General features: G+C 40.3%; 1 protein-coding gene across 1 annotated transcript in view; it reads right to left on the bottom strand.

The window, feature by feature from the left end:
- Positions 1–5,661: 5,661 nt before the first annotated feature.
- The window catches only part of LOC119743050 (elongation factor 1-gamma-like), a 32,538-nt gene continuing 20,067 nt past the window's right edge, over positions 5,662–18,132 (bottom strand). Inside the window, exons 6-10 of the mRNA XM_038219385.1 lie at positions 17,581–17,710; positions 14,447–14,627; positions 10,439–10,611; positions 8,950–9,074; positions 5,662–6,900 (exon numbers count right to left, since the gene is read on the bottom strand). Coding sequence (XP_038075313.1) covers positions 6,748–6,900; positions 8,950–9,074; positions 10,439–10,611; positions 14,447–14,627; positions 17,581–17,710 — 762 coding nt within the window. The 3' untranslated portion in view covers positions 5,662–6,747. The remainder of the gene's footprint in view (positions 6,901–8,949; positions 9,075–10,438; positions 10,612–14,446; positions 14,628–17,580; positions 17,711–18,132) is intronic.

Genomic DNA, 18,132 nt, shown 5'->3' with positions numbered 1-18,132 from the left:
TTGATGGTAGGGAATGACTGCTGATCGTCTGATCGATACATTAGATTCACAAACTGGTACGTCTTAAAACAATGTACATTCTCGTTAGAGATTTCTTATTTTGTACTTCACCATAGGCCTCCTGTAATTCTCAGCGGATGCATACCTATGCTCCCCAATAACTGTGTATGTTCCCCGACCCTAACCATCTAACCCTAACCCTAACCATAAGGATTTTGGAGAACATAGGTATTGGGGAACATCGGGTATAGACCCCCTTTTCAGCTTGATGTCATTAAATGTTAAAGGTGACTTTCGTCCTGTGATCGCCAAATAAAGTGATTCATGTTCACTAAAAAAGTGCCTGGGTTAAGTTTACCCAAGAAAGGGTGAAAACTGCCACTATCCAAAATTGGGTTGTTCTATAACCAATTGCTTGGGTTAGAATTTCTGTTAAATTCAACCAAAAGTTGTAGTCATGATACAATGTCTTGCATGACCACAAGCTTTTGGCAATTTTTCAGTGTTCTTTACAAACTATAGGTTTGGATAACAAACACATCCACATAATGTCTTACACTTACGGAAAAAAAATGTTGAAAAGCCCCGTGTATGTATACATCTGACGCAACATTGATTTTTTTTTTGGTGCCTTGGCTCATGCATAGGCCTACTTATTTCCAACAGTGAAATATGCTATCATTTGTAGCGCAACCATCAACATATAAGACTGGTGCCGCATTAAATGCATATCATGTAAGTTGCAATTGCCTGTTATCAGGTAATTCTGCGCACACGCGTTTGAAGCAACTTGACTGGAATGACGTATAGTGCTCCAACGGCTCAATTTTTGAGGACCAAAATTTTGTACCCATATTATTAAGTAGCGTGATTATTACACATGAAACCGTCATTGTTCAATTCATATAGTTGTGTTCATATTATATTTTACTTTTTTAAAGATCTTCACAACTACATGTATAATTTCGTGGGGAAAGTGTTTAGAGCCCACTCCAGTCGAATGTGCTCCTTTAACCGCTCTTCACAGTTTTCTTAGCAAGCGCTCCAGATTTCCACAGATGCTCGTTGAACTTATTTCTCAGTTAGCTTGCTTATTATGCACCAGGCCAGTGTATCCTGGGCACGCAGCCACATTCCTCTCAATCATATGTCCTTTGGGGGGACTCTGGCTCAGTGTAGCGGACAAATTGATGTATTGCACACACCCTGCACGCTGAAACAGACTGATTCTCGACAAAAAGGGGTGCAAAGTCAATGTCGAGAAAAGAAGAATTGGACAGGGTCGCCAGATGGCTGAACTGCACCGACTCGCTGACCGCAATTTGACGACAGATGACAGTTTAATGGCGTGTGTATGGACGGTTGTAAACATAAAAACAAGGAATTTGTAAGGATGTGGATATTTACTTTAAAAAGAAAAAATACGTTAAACTTGCACCGTCCATTAAGAAATTTCAAAATTATTTGTAACATAGTGTACATCGAATATGCCTCAACTGTGATTTTCCCCCAAAATGTACCCTTCACCCATCCCAAACATATACGGTAGTTGAGTTATAGGCCTTGAAACCATTTCTTTGTGTGGTAGTTTAATAAAATCTCGCACTGGTTTAAATCAAATACCGTAGTGAGAGAGGATCCCCACATTTATTATTAATTTTTTTTTTTACATTCCCCTGTCCCTTTTTTAAATGAAAAAGAAAGCATGTACTTTGAGATTGGTCGTGTATTCTGAAGGTAGGCCGTCCAAGTTATTGCGAAATGGTTGAACCAAGCATCCGTGGGCGTCATTATTCGAGGATATTTGCACTTTCTGCATACCACGGTGACTCTTCAGTGGTCAAGAAAGGTGAAGGGATGGCCTCAGAATAGTTTGGTATAAAAATTGACCTCTTGAAATGCAGTCTTATGTGCTCAGATACTAATCTCATTGCCCTCATTAATATTATCATCACCAGCCTTGCATGTGCTAAAACTCAGCTATTTCCATCAGCTTTAGCAACATAAACAATAACTGATCACGAACTCCAAGCACAACATCCCGTACTATAGCCATGCAAAATCATCGTCATATATTAGTCGTGGCCCATTCCCATCTTACCCCAATCTACTGCCAAAACCCGGTTTAAATTTGAGCTTATCTTTCCGTCCCAGTATACATTACAGGTTGGTTGTTATTTAGATCTTGCATGGTTGGTAATATCACAAACGTTTTTGTGTGTGTTACACCCCATTATTCGCGAGAGCACGGTTCAGTTTCGATGAACTAGTACACTCATTGTTGATTTCATAAAACGACCTACGGCGTTTGCACGCGTAACACATTTTGAAACCAGTACGGGGAAGTTTCAATTTATCTTCCGTGACAACAGTGCTTTTGCCGCCTGTTCCCATGTGACAATTCTTTTGTTGTGCCCATGGGATCACAAGCCCAGACTACTCTAGAAACTAGAATATTACTAGAGATACGTGTAAACTCCAATAAAAAGTACTGGGTTCATGTCCATGACCCAGTGAGCGGTGATGCATGAGAAGCCTGCAATGAAACAAGTCTCGCTGAAAAAAAAGCTATCAGTAACACGTTCTATAAAAGCATGCTGTTTACTCCTAAACTACAATCCTTCAACAGTAATTGCACATGCCTGTACATGACAACATGACATGAATAGCAGTCTCTGTGTGGGCGGGTAGAATACGTGACACCAAAGCCATTAATGGGGAAACTTAAACCCAAAATCATGGAGTGTAGGAAGGATAATGTAAAACACGTTAAACTCCAGAAGATACAAGACTAATATAAAACATTAGCAGGGGTGGTAGTGCTACAATTTGTAATTTTTTCTGTGTTAACAATGAATGTCAGAGGGCAGAGGGATAAAGTATAGGAATAGGGGAAGTAATAACCAACATCAGGATTTCTCTTCAATCTAGTCAGAAAAATGAGGATTACACACAGCCGCAACTGTGATTTAACTTGATGTCAATTAATCCCCACCATTTGAAAGGTTGGCACTTTGTCCCAGCAAACCACAATGTAGGGATTTTATTTCTTCTCAGGACTTGACTGTTCACGCTAACTTGTTGCGAATCAGTTGTGCAAAGTCACTAAAATCGAAAGTAACTTGGAACCGATTATTCAGGCACAAAAAGCTTTCGTTTCTCCACAATTCTTTGTTAATACGGTACAGACAGCCATTTTCACCAGTGGGAGTGTTCGGCCTGTGGTTGGCCCACTCCATTTTGTATTCTCTGGGCCGCTTTTGTTGCGCCTACACACATTCCCTCATCGCTCCAAAGATTTCAAGGACTTGACTTGCTTGCCACGCTGGTTTCTCCAAACAACGCGTCCTTGCGCTGTATATTATGCATGCCATATACAATGTACATGTACATACCAGTGGTTAATATGCAAAGTAACAACGCCCATGTCGTTCACAAAGAATGCGTGTTGATTTTTTTATGCTCGTGTGCGAGCAGTAACGCTGTATAGCGCCATCTGTTGGCAACCAAATGGACAAAATGGAGGGAAATTTTATTTCGCTCACCTTTTAAAAAAATTAGACTCCAGGAACATATAAACCTGTTCGTTTATATTGCAGTCCTACATGACATTTACTGACATTTAGTATAAAAAGAGCAAGGGATGAAACGTTATTACAACTTCATAGTTGATATGGAAATCAACCCGCCCACAAGTGTTTTGTCAGTTGTGTCGGCCAAAATATAACAAATTACATGGGAACTTACTTATATCATGGAGGAACACTTCCTCAATGCTTTTATCAACAATAAGGCTTGGTCCCAAGAACAAAGCATGTGATTGTCTGTGAATTCGCCATAGAAAATACTTAGTATCAAAAAGTACTCCTTGTTGCAAACTAACGCAGGAAACCCCACCAGGAAGGGCTTCCATAAATTGTGCACACACATAAAATTCTGACATCATGGTGCACTCCAAGCTGCACAGGAACGAAACATGCTATTGACTTAAGTACTCTCAGTGGCGTAGCCAGGAATTGTTTGGGGGGGGGGGGGACATTTCATGGGGGCGTCATGTAGGGGCGTCAATCGCTTCTCAAAAGTGGGGGGGGGGGGGACATACCTTGATCAGAACTGATGCGAGCGCGAAGCGCGAAGCCCTTACGGCGTGCGGGTTCGGGGCCCGCTTAAGGGCCCCGAAAAAAATTGGATTCTAGATGTTCTGTGGTGTGATCAGAAGCAATTTCTTACCACTTTCCTCCATGCTTTAACTAATATATTCTTAGCAAAAGATAATTATTTGAACATCATTTTCGAGGTTGGAGTCATTGAATCAGCTATCGGTATTCTGAGCTATAGGCGTGGGGTTCGGGACCCGCTTCAGGGCCCCGAAAAAAATTGGATTCTCGATGCTCTGTGGTGTGATCTGAGGCAATTTCTTACCACTTTAACCAATAATTATCTTAGCACAAAAGAAAATAATTTAAACATAATTTTCGACCTTTTCTCAGCTTAAGGCATAAGAACATTTTTTGAACATTGTTTCCGAGGTTGGAGTCATTGAATCAGCTACCAGAATTCTGAGCTATAGGCGTGGGGTTCGGGGCCCGCTTAAGGGCCCCCAAAAATGTTGGATTCTAAATGCTCTGTGGTGCTATCTGACGCAATTTCTGACCACTTTAACCAATATTTTCTAAGCAAAAGATACATTGTAGTACATAATAGGGCCCTGTAACTGAGACATGAGTTCAAAAATCTGGGGGGGGGGACCATTTTATATTGTGTCCCCCACCCTTCAAAAAGTGGGTGGGGGGACCCCCCCCCCCCAGGATTGACGCCCATGGCGTCATGTAGATCAATGATAATTTTTTTAGAAACTCAAAATCTCAGTTGGGGGGGGGGGGGGGGGCGACAAGGTTTCATTGGGGGTGGCTGTCGCCCCCCCCCCCTTGGCTACGCCACTGATTTCAAGGAATTTTAATTGGTCTATTATTATTATTTAGCTTATATGAATGGAGGATAAAGTTTGTGCGTGGCCGATTCGTGTGATATCGCTGACTGAAACTGTGTGACCCACGGACCACCTGTCTATAATACGTGTTCCGTGGTGTGAGCGAGCAGTGCAGTGGGTGTTAATACGCATTTTAGATTATCATTATGCGCTATGTCACGCCGGTTGTCAGCTTACTGGTCCGCGGTCGCCGGGTCGTTTCTCAGTGGTCATCATGTGGATCATTCGCGACTATTTAGATTTAGATCAATGATAATTTTTTTAGAAACTCAAAATCTCAGTGGGGGGGGGGGGGGGGGGGCGACAAGGTTTCATGGGGGGGCGGTCGCCCCCCCCCCCCACGCCCTCCGGTGGCTACGCCACTGAGTACTCTTAACTCCGACAGGTCAACAATTTAAGAGATCAAGCTGTATCTATCAATAAGTGAGCTAATTCCGAAGTCACTGTTGGTAGGCCTATATACATGTTCATGCAAATCCTGGTACATGTGGAAACTTGTTGCGAAGTAATCATCAAAGAAGACAACGAATTATTACTGAAGTTAATCCATGCTTTTTGGGCTGTAAACATATCCGTTTTTTTTTTCTTACACTATCAATGTTTAACAAACTTCCATATCAAGAATGCACCCGCTACTCAACAACTCAAAATTGAGCTCAAACACACTGTCGTCCTAGAGCTTGTAATGAATGAGTACCTTTTGGTACCGATTTATTGTTGCATTTCGTATAACGGTTTGAATTTTTTTTTTTACCCAAAATGACTGGCAACACCAAAATGAATGCATGGAGAAATAAGACACAAGCCAACGACAATCCAGATAAATACATTTCCGTAAAATGCTCTTGAGAAGCACATCTTATAATAAATTCCATGACATGTAATGTTTGCTACCTATTAAAAGAGCAATGTTACCATTGATGTCTGGGTTTTCTAAAGGCAAGGTAAACAAAAACAATAATTATAGCAATTCTATAAGTCTATGGCACCAGTTTTGCCCTGCGATTTGCTTCAATTTGACTCAAATAATTTGATGTCTAAGATGATACAGCTTAAAGCAACAATTCTTATTTATCTTATTTTATATAAAGACAGGTTGTGTGAAAATATACCACACACACACACACAAAGAAGTTAGTAAGAAGTATGTGACAAAAGAATTTGTGAAGAGACATTGACTGGTCATTTTTCTGTATTAGAGAGGGCAAAATCATTTTTTTTACACATCCGTGTACTTTGTACATGTATAAATGCAAAAATCAATTCTGCTAAAGCACTCTGTTTCCTTGTATATAAATTTAGACATTCTATAGGAAGATATGAATTAAATACTTTCATGTTAAATTATGATTTACACGTATTACAAAACCCCACTAGCAATAGAGACCACACTTTAAATTTGAGGTACTATATTCTCCTCAGTGCTGTAATGCAAGTGTTTTTTTTTTTTAAACAATATCTGTTTTATATTTTGACAACCAAGATACGTGCAACTATCTGTACACACTTCATTTTGCTGTAAAAGTTGTAATTATAAACATTACTATCTATAATATCTTTTAAAGAAACACCACCTTTACCCCCTGAAAAACACAAATATCCTGACACTGGCAAAGCTTCAAAGACTCAAAAGACAAAGACCATAGCTGTAATTAAATGCTTTATGTTTTAAATGTCCTGAAAATCGTTCTGTTATCTGAATTGTCGTTTGGCTGTGAAAATAATTGAAATGGTTCTCTCTTTACTAAACAACCAGCTTACTTGTATATTTTACTCTCCGCAATCGTTTTCCCATCAAAGTCACCCTCACAGGTAAAGTATTCCTTGACCATATTCTTTGTTTTCGGGTCATCGGGATCAAGCTTGGTCCACTTGTACGACTCGTAGTCAACATTCCAATCCTCGCATCTCTGTCAATATAGAAATAAATGAATGGTAAATGGAATATAAAATATCCAACCATGAAGAAATTCCCCTATATATAGTCCGGTAAGGGGGAGCTTTAGTTTAGTGGGAACTGCGCATTTTCAAAAACATAACAGAGCCATGTTCAGGCATGCAACTGGGAACTTAGGAAAAAACGAGGAAATTCCGAATCACACAAGACTTTGTACAGTGTTTTTCAATTTGTAATGGCATTCATGAGAAGTAAAAAACGAGGAAATCAGCGGATCCGAGGAAAAGTTTCATACCTGCATGTTACTGTTAGAAGTCCTTTTCTAGCAATTTCTCTTGTTATTAGTGCTATTTACCATCGTGTTCCCCTTTCTTTTTCCTTTTCTTTTGTATTCCACTGGTTGGGGCAATTCCCTCCTTGCATCTCTCGTCATATGTCATACTTCCCCTCGCTGCTCATTGCACAATGCACACATGAGCTTCACGCACACAAGTTGCTTGCAAAATTGTCTCAGTTTTTTTTATTATGAGGTGTGAATTGTTTGTAAATGGACTCAAAGGTATTAAGCTCTGAGTAATTCATTAAATATGACCATACGTGTGTGTATATTGGACTTAATATCCCTTTTCTAAAACTCTACCATTTGCAACAGATCAACATACATTGAAAATTCCTACTTTTTGAGTAAAATCCATATTTCTATTTCATGAAAACTTTGTGAAGACGTATTCATCTATAGAAATTGCCCTGTGGAGACGTATATAATCTTTTTTTTCCTTATTGTGTGCATGTCTCCAGAGGGCACGGTGTATCAGATCATCAATGCACACAGGACAAGGCAGAAACAGCATGCCCCATCTGGGTTCGCAGGCAGGCATAAAAAGGCCAGGTGCTCTACGCTTATAAACAATGATCAATGACTATGCACCATTTGGGGGTCTCGACACAAAAACTTGCATAATATCAAAACCTCACTTGTCTTAAGCCCTCTTCAAACAATGCCAACAAAACTAGTAAGGTTTTGAGAAACAATTTATGAGCAGGACTTGTTAACATTAACATTACAAGCTTAACATCATTTGTTTGCTTTCACATGACAAAGTTATAATTCTCAAGCATCCTTTGAGACATGGATGCTGGAAAATCAGTGGTTTTGCAGGAAGATGCTGCTGGTACTAGGGAGGATTAGATATGTGCGAACATAGGTGATGAGCATATAAACAGCACATGTATGAATGCAATACGGGCCCTACTACGACATCGATGGAGGCTTCGCATAAATCAGATGTATTTGTCAAGAGGCCTGCTCTGCATTGATACTTTTTTTCACATGAACGCTTTTAAACATTTAAATATTAAAAATGTCTGTTGAGGTCAACCTGAAATGCTGATGCTTGCAAAAAGGTTGAATGTGGCCATGCTTTGTGTACTTTGTACTGGACATTTACAATAAACGTTTTGAGGTTGTTAGGGGTACCTTAAGAAAATTTGTCGTAGGTCCAGACCTCTGCCAAAATCTCTCTAAGGACTGAGATAGATTCACCAGGGATGTTGGTCATTTTCTAGCACGGGTGTCCCTTCACACGACTGCATTTTTGTAAGATTTCTCATGCATGAGAAAAGTTCCCAAGCTTTGTAAGTTTTTTTGGTCTCATGTGAAGAAGGCTCTAGATGGAGACCGAGGGATACCTTGACCAAGACAGAGAACAAGAGCAGCAAAAAGCTAGTCTTCAGACTAGTCTCTTCAAGGCTGGTTTTGAGACCTACAGCAATGAACAGGACTCACAAATATTTTATAAATTGAAATTTGTTTTATTTTTGTAGTTGTTAAGTCTGACTGATCAATACAAATTTCAGAAAGGTTGCTTTTGAATCTGCATTGATTGCAGGTTATAAACCCTCCTAAAGGAAACGACTACCTGCCATCTTTCAGTCAGGTATCCAGTGTCTAGCTGCCCATCACAATCCTCAGTTTTAGACAAGACAATAAACAGTATGCCTTCTATAAAGCTGCCCACCTTACCGATAATGAAATAACCAAAATGCTTCAACAAAAACCTACCTCAAAGATGAGATTTTGTCCCCTCCAGAACCATAGTCCAGATATAGTGCTTTTATAGTCCTCACCAAAGATAATCACAGACGCAAAGGAATGCTTTCTCATCTTGTCTAGCCGCTGGAACATACCTGTTTGTACAGCATACAAAGAAGTTTTTTTAGTCAAAAAAAACCCAAACAAAATACTGGGTTTCCAGTTACTCGACCAACCCTATAAGATTAGATGCACAAAGGGGCTACAATTTTTATGTTATAAGTTCGTGATCAGTTTGACACTCCTGCTGCTTGTATTGATTTGAAAGAGCAACTCAGGTTGATACATGTAGCATGACATCAACTTATGCCTTTTTAACAGTGTGCCAGTTGTGCCAGTTGTGGAAGTGGGTTGTAGTCGGGTAGCTTAAAGCCAACTTTTGACAAGATCGTAACCGACTGGTCCAAAGCCATGGACGGTACATGGAATTGCATCCTGACAGGCAAGACACTTTACTACCATTGCCTCCCTCCACCCAGGAGTATAAATGGGTAACTACGAGGGTAGAGACCAGATTGCGCTGATCTCGGTTGCAGAAAAGTGGTCTCATGGCCTGATGAACAGGGGTTATGACTGTGAAGCGTTTTGAGACCTAGATTTACATTAGCGACACACATTAAAACCGGATATGCAGGCAATAGTCAGGTGGCATACCGTCGGAATCGTGACCGACTGGTCCAAAGCACCAATTTTCTGACTGAATGCCACCTGACTATTGCCTGCATATCCAGTTTTAATGTGTGTCGCTAATGTAAATCTAGGTCTCAAAACACTTCACAGTCATAACCCCTGTTCATCAGGCCATGAGACCACTTTTCTGCAACTGAGATCAGCGCAATCTGGTCTCTACCCTCGTAGTTACCCATTTATACTCCTGGGTGGAGGGAGGCAATGGTAGTAAAGTGTCTTGCCTGTCAGGATTCAATTCCATGTACCTTCCATGGCACATGGGTTGAACAACACAACCACCGGACCAGTTTTGCCGAACAATTTTTACTAAAACTTTTCTGTAAAGGGCCTTTCACGTCATCCAAAACTCTGTGCGAGACCTGGGTACAACACAGAGATTTCACACTCCACATATCAAGAAATCAGCATCTCCTCTAAGGGTCTGTCGCTCTACACAGGTAATATCCAACCCTGGTTGCATCAAGCTGGAGAGGCTCTACCTGGGTAGACAATCCAAAATCTACAGCTGACCAGTGTACATCACGGGGTAAGTGGGAACAGTTTGCCTTGCCTATGCTTGTTCGATAGGACTCAGTTCTCCTCATTGTGAACCTGCATTGATTTCAATGCATGCAGGCCAGACCATAGTGTGGGAAGGCCTTACATCTATCATGAAAATACAGGTGTCCAAACGATTCCCCAGTTCTTTTAGGTTAAGAATGCACTGCATATAATGCATACAAATACATACTCAAGTACACATCCTCCACAGTGAATCTAAATTACTTACCACCAACAAGGTTACAGCTCATGAAGGTTAGCTTCAGCTGATGAGGAAACAAGTACTCAGAGAACCAGATGGAGTAATTCTCCTTGTCAAACTTCTCCCAAAAGTAGGGCAATGACACAGTCAAGCTATCATTGTTTGAGTAGCAACGCTTGAAGGCATCCATGTCCATTGTGCTATTTGGAAATGAATGAGACAAAAAAAAGGAATGAGACCAATAGCCTTTCCAATCTCAGATACCGATATGGTAAGGTGAACAAATAGTGCTCTTTCACTATTCCCAAACCCACTCAAAAGTCACACATTAACCCTCCTGCTAAATTTCCTTCTTCACCTCCTGGCAGACTGTTAACAAACCAATGGGGGTCTTGACCAATATTGACCCACGTAATAACATGGCTCAGAATGCAAGTTTTCATAGGAGGGTTGATGCCCTATTGAGTGTATTATGTCAAGATTTGTCTTGTCCTACATTGTCTAGGAACTGGTATTCATGGGTAGGCTAGTTATTAAGATGAACTGCATTGTGATCACACAAGCAATCTGATCGTAGAAAACCATCATGATTTGGAATGCAGCCTATATCATGCTCTTTACTTGCGTCAGTCCTTTGCAAGCAAATACTACTACTAGTGCTGCAGCCGAACCGCCAAACCAAACTAAAAATAGCCCAACTTGGCCTTCCGAACCAAACCCGAACCAAACTGAGCCGAAATGTTGGTTCGAAAGAGTTTGGCAAGTATTTGTTGATAGCGCTAGGAATGCTAATGCTTGCAATGAAAGGGCAAACTTAAAATGCACTGATGATTGAATTTACCGTGTTGACAAGTCACTGCATTCATCTTCATTATTTGCGGTGTTCTAGACAGGCATACAATAGGATTTTGGGGCGATACACTTTGAAAATATCGTACGCACCTGCGATTCTCTCAATGAAAAGCGTGCTCTTTGCATGTACATGAAATTCAACTAGCACGGCCGATCTCATATCCCTGGCCGGTGTCATATGAAAATCCGACTCGGACTCCTTTTCCCTACTATTGGTTGATCCCTCGCATGTGACAGGTCACTCTCCCATGTACAATGTATGATCCTAAAAATAGCAAATTATGGTACTTATCGCAAATTATCGCATGCGCAATACCACCAATGAGTCCATATTTCATGGAGTCGGATATTCACGCTACACCGGCCCTGCCGCGCCATGCCATGTGTCGATCAATTCGAGTGTACGTGTGACATAGTACGTTTGGACCACGTATGCTTTCCTCGGCACAATTACCAGCATTTTCACTGTGTCAAAATTACAAATAATACTTTTTATGCAGTCTCAAACCTTTCCCTTGTTTAGAATTAGTACTGCAGCCGAACCGCCGAACCGAACTAAAAATAGCCGAACTTGGCCTTCCGAACCGAAACCGAACCGAACCCAAATGTCGGTTCGGAAAGTTCGGCAAGTATTTGTTGACAGCGCTAGGAATGCTAATGCTTGCAATGAAAGGGCAAAATTAAAGTGCACGGATGATTGAATTTACTGTGTTGACAAGTCACCGCATTCATCTTCATTATTTGCAGTGTTCTAGCAAGGCATACAATACGATATCAGGCCAATACGCTTTGAAAAAAATCGTACGCGCCTTGCGGTTTTCTCAATGAAAAGCGTGCTCTTTGCATTCATCCAGCATGGTCAGTATCTCACGCCCTGCGCTGCTGCGCCGTGTTCCAGCGTGACGTAGTACGGTTGGACCAAACCAATTGCAGTGAAGGGTGTGCTTTCCTCGGCGAAATTCACCAGCATTTTCAGTTATTTTTACCGTATCAGAATTTAAAAAACCCAACTTTTTATGGAGTCTGAAACCTTCCCCATGTTCAGAATAAGTTCGTACTTTACGCAATATATTTTTTTTCGTTAAGAATGAATACGAAAAACGATGTAATCTCCAAAAAGAGGGTGACACACCCCTTTACAAAATTAATGGATCCATCCACAATATGAATATTCATGGCAGTCGCGAATCGAAAAGTTACTATTTTTATGGTAGCTTCTTGTCAGCTTGTTGCTAAAAAATAATTATGATTTCATTAGTTTGGTACAGTAAAAGGATCTATTTGTTCTTAGAACAAAACTATTCAGTAATTATTGCCACGAGACAAGTTTTTAGTGCTCATCAGGGCTTGCTCGGACGGGACGGAACTCGTCGAGAAAACCAATCAGCACGTGTGGGAAAATTTTACGGCGATCGTGTAGCGTAGGGCCCCTGTTTTGTTTTGATCAAATTAGAGTCAAAAATGTTTTTATTGCTAAAAAATCACCTTGATAATCAAAAGCTGACTTCTCAATTCTCATGACACCCGTGTTGCAATTTTTAACAGTTACTTGAGGTAGAAATCACAATTTTCCTGCGCTGTTTGTACCTTGCGATTCAGCGCGCCGTGTGTACTCATGGTACATCACGCGGTTATCACCATCTTTATTTTCGGGTTGCATGTTGTGTTGCCGCGCTGTCATCGTCATTTTACCCCCAAATTTCCCTAAAAAAAATCAAAACCCTGCCCTCTATCTATGACATACCTGTTTATTGAGAACCAACTAGTTAGGTCTGTCTAATAATTTTAAAGTGGAATTTGTTTCCAGAAGTCGGGCCCCTATGTCGATGATCGCCAATTTGATCATAGTTGCCGGGCCGGATAGGGCTGCGATAGGTAACACGGTAGCAATTTACGATGTTCATTTCTCAACGTCATCAAGTCAAATTATAACGGACTTTTGCTTACATATCAAAAATAAGATTCATCCTTCAACTTGTGTTGAATAGCATGTGGAAATTGCGGTGCCTATTTCTGTCAGACGTGCGCGGTACACACGTGTTTGTTCGAACAGGGGAACTGCCTATGTATGCTTTTCATTGTAACCTAATACATTGTATGGACACGTATATTATGTATGCACTTTCGAACCGAACCCCGAAGTTCGGAGAAAAAAAATAGAACCGCAGCCGAACCGAACTGAACCAAACTTTGAGGATCAGTTGCAGCACTACTTAGAATAAGTCCTTAATCGTCGCAATATTTCTTTTTTGTAAAGAATTTACATGAAAAAAACGATGTTATCTCCCAAAAGAGGGTGGAGCACCCCTTTACAAAATTAATGGATCCATCCACAGAATGAGAATTCGATGAAAGTCGAGTCGCGAATCGAAAAGTTGATTTTTTACGGTAGCAATTTGTCAGCTTGTTGCTAAAAAATTAGTATTGATTTCATAAGTTTGGTACAGTAAAAGGACCTGTTTGTTCTTAGAACATTAACTAATCAGCAATTATTACGGTATTTTATGTACACAACAGGGGAACGGCATAGACTATGCTTTTCATTGCAGCCCTACACATTGCAACAAGGACATGTATGTTATGTATGCACTTCCGAACCCGAACCGAACCGATGTTCGGAGTAAAAAATTTGCACCGCAACCGAACTGAACCGAACTTTGAGGATCAGTTGCAGCACTAACTACTATGCTATATTGTAATTCGCTGAACAAAATTAGAAGCCATTTTTGAGGTGGTGCAGCGCCTGTCCAAATGCATTTTGGTAACCCTACTGGTGGAAGGAGTGTGTGTATTACCTGAGCACGACCCACTTGAGCCTGGTGCCTCCGCAGAAAATGGCTGTTGCTGAATAGTTTCATGCAGGCTAGAACACTGCATGCATTGCAATCATGTGTTCATGTAAACTGCAAACAAACAGTTTGTTTTTACCCCCTTCTGTTTAACTAATCTAATTCCTTCAAAAAGTCCATGTTATAAAAGCTGGTTAAGAATCATTATCATGTGCATATTTAGAAAGCCAATTGGCCAATCAGTGGCATCTGTTCACATAGTGGCCTTTGTAGTATATGTGCCAATACTACAATCATTTTGTGTGCATGTGTGAGGTGGCTATATAGAGCCCATAGGTTTTCTATAAAAAGGCAAGATCCATGTGGTATGATCATAATCAGATGGACTACTCACGGTGGTGGCAGATCCGCGAATGGGTCCTTCTTTTCCTTGGGAGCAGGTGGCTGCTCATCCTCCTCGCTATCCTTGACTGGCTTGGCAGCTTTTGCCTCTGCTTTTTTGCTCTCTTTCTTGGATTCTTTCTTCTCATCTTTCTTCTTGTCTTTCTTGCCAGACAACTCAGCAAACTTCTTGGCTAGATAAGATACATGATCAATCTCATATCAAACTTCATAGTACAATGTACATTGAATATGTTGCTAGTGCATAAAATAGAAAGTGACATCATGATATCATTCAACCATTTCCAAATTCAAATTCAATGGATTGTTTTAGATATTTATTTTAAACATTTTCTCTAATTTGTCTTAATTTTTTTTTAAAGTACCGGTACATGCGTTGTTCCGTTTGTAAGAAAAGCCAAAGAGAATTATTGTCCTGAAGAAAAAAACCAACAGAACACGAACACGAAATAACAACATCACAGAGTATGTTAACCAATATGAACTTTCTACACGTAGAATGTCATGGTCCAGTGGTTACGGTGTTTGACTCATGTACGATGGTGTGTGAGTTCGAACCCTGCCAGGAACATGGTGTTTGTGCCCTTGGGCAAGACACTTAACTACAATTGGCTCTCTCCACCCAGGAGTATGAATGGGTACCTGTGAGGGTAGAAGACCAGATGTGCGCTGATATCTGCTGCCGCGTGGTCTCGAAGCCTTATGAACGGGGGAATAATTGTAAAGTGCTTTGAGATTGTTGATACGTTGGAAAGCACTTTATAAGCACTACAATTTATTATTCATTATTATTTTTTGAATTTAGATGCTCTGTGGTGCAATCTGAGGCGATTACTGGGCACTTTCCTCTGAAATTTTGGAGCAGAATTTGTTTTAATTTTGAGAAGAATTTTCCTTCATTTGCTAAAATGTACTCTTGTTCTTATAAAGTTTCTTCTGTACTCAAATTTGAGAACCATACATTTTCGTGTTACCCTCGCCGTATTTGCCATGCTTTGGTGTGCTTTGGGTGTTTCACATGGGATACGACCTGACGACTCGAGCCATTTCTATCCTCTCGACGCGTAGTTGATAATGTCGTTGCAAACATTGCAAAAAACCTTGCCAGCGCCGGTTTACTATTTTATCGAAACACTCTTGAAATCCATGCTGATGCCTGTCAATAATAACGGAGTCCTGAAACCATTCCTACCGGAACTTATTTTTCACTTCTTTATCAAGCTCTCGCAGTCGCCCTGATAAATCTCCTTGCGACAGCATCAACTTGTTGGGGGCAGCCATGTTGGAAGCACGTACACAAACACTCCGAGCCGACGCACGTAAAACAACGCAACAACGTGCATAATCCACATTGTACCGTACTGTATGCCATTGCGCACGCTGAGTAATATTAGTCTGTACACCTGACCAATGCAACACGTGCATCTCTCAAGTACCGACACAGGAACTAGACCTAAATAATCACAACCTCGGACCCGAGCAAAAGATCAAATGATCGCGCTAATGGCAACGCATAGTCTTCAACTTCGTTCTCACATTGGGTATCCAATATGTGCGTGCGTTAAAAGATATATCGATCAACGAAGTAATGTCCGTAAGTAAGTTTTGGATATTTCGGCAAGCAAAACTCATTATGAATAATTAATTAGCACATTCTACCCCCCTATTTTCTCAACGGATTCACACGATTCACGTTGGTGGACTTTTGAGGCCAGAAAAACCGGATTTCCGGAAAAAACCAGAGAAATCACATCCCTGATTTTAGGAGTGGTGGTTTCTGGTATCCTGGATACTACTAAATTTAAATAACCAAAACCAACAAAAACGCAATATCTTTAGTAACCCTTTGCACATGTTCTAACACCATTTTGTTCTATACCATTTTGTACATAGGACATGATATCCTACGTAAATGAATATTTCAGGAATCTAATACATGATCAGTCCGAAGCAAGGTGTTAGATTTTAATGCATGAAGGACTATTGGGGAATTTTTGAAGAATCTACGTTGGCAAAACTTTATGGTATCCTCTCCTGACCCTACAGTAAACATGATTTATTGTTTCTAGGACACGGGGTCTGTAATAGACAATCAACCATGCAGACACGTAAAATCCTAGATTTGATGTCCCTACATTTAAAAAAATGCCATGACCTATAGGGTAAAGGTCACACCACCGAATGTCATTTGTAGGTAGGATACTTGAACAAAATGTTTGAGCAAAAACATTCAAATTCCAAAGGTTTGACATTTGTGCTTGCATAAAGTATCCTTTTCAATTACACATCAGACTGTCATGCTGTAATTACTTCTCCTGACATGCACTACATGTAGAAGCTACCTAAATGTATCATCATAGGATTATGAATGAATTCTCAAAATTTTTGTATTCATACTAAATGTCTACTAAATAGTATCACAGTAAACTTTTTTTTTTACCTTTACCCATAATTTCAGCTAGCAACAAAGAAGACTACATGACTTCATAGATTTCTGATTATTGAAAATGTTTGAAACTTTGAACACGAACACGAAAGACGAACGAAGACAAAACCAAAGGGCGATGGGGGTTCAGCCCCATTACCCAATAATTTAAAAATGTATAATGCACCTTTTGCATTCTAATCAAAAGAGCATTACATTATTAACTTTCAAAATGTATTACATTATTACTTAAAAATTGTAAGAAGAAAACTGGATAGCCTTATGTTCCCTCCTTTTTTTTTTATCATTCACAGACAGTCAAAAATTGCTTTCACTTCCCTTGCCATGCATTTGCATACAGGCTACTAAAAAACGGTCAGATAACATTGTGACTAGTCCAATTCCATCAACAGACAAAAGAGGTTAACTGGTACGTATAGCTGGCATATCAATCACCTCCAGTCAAAGCATTGCTATACCAAATTAACAAGGGAATTCTTACCTGAAAACGGTTGATTGATTTAATTTGACTGCTGTGAATGTGATGGTGTAGAGCTACTTGCCAGCCAGGAGGCATTCTGAATCCGCGAGTGTTAAATTCAGAGTGTTTAATATACATAGCTCTAGTTTTCAAATGTTCAATAAACCCAATTCTTAGAATTTCTGGGAATCCTCCAATGCCACTTTCTGTATCAACTCACCATCAAACTGAGCCATCTTTACACAAAGTTGGACTTCTCCCAAGACTGCTTTGGCCTGAGGTTGATTGACGAGTGTAGTAAACCACCTGTTCACGTTTGTAAATGGAGCACGGAACTGGGGTTCTAGCACCTGTTGGTTGGAAAGCAAACACGTATGCAATACCAGCATTCGCATGGACAGTAACTGCACACAAATCAGTGGCATATTATTACTAATGGGTCTAGAGAGCTGTGAGCATACTTACTGACTAACACCAATAGCTCTCTAACCCTAACGTACCTGAATCTGACAAAACCCACACCCTTGATTTGGAGGATTTCAGCGGATTCAGGATACCTCCATATTGAAAAAGTTGGGGGATTTTGATGGATTCTGGTCAGTAAGCCTAGCGGTACTGCAGGATTTTGATGGATTCAGGATACCTCAATATTGAGCAGTTTGGGGACTTTGATGGATTCAGGATCTCAACAGTTTAACTCCTTGGCTATATGTTTGGTTTGTACAAGGTATGCACTACACTGGTGGATTCTAATGGACTCACTGGTGGATTC

The sequence above is a fragment of the Patiria miniata genome, unplaced genomic scaffold, assembly GCF_015706575.1.
Source record: "Patiria miniata isolate m_02_andy unplaced genomic scaffold, ASM1570657v1 HiC_scaffold_11, whole genome shotgun sequence".
NCBI lineage: Eukaryota > Metazoa > Echinodermata > Asteroidea > Valvatida > Asterinidae > Patiria > Patiria miniata.
Note: the sequence above shows the minus strand (reverse complement) of the source record. Positions and strands in the feature narration are given on the sequence as shown.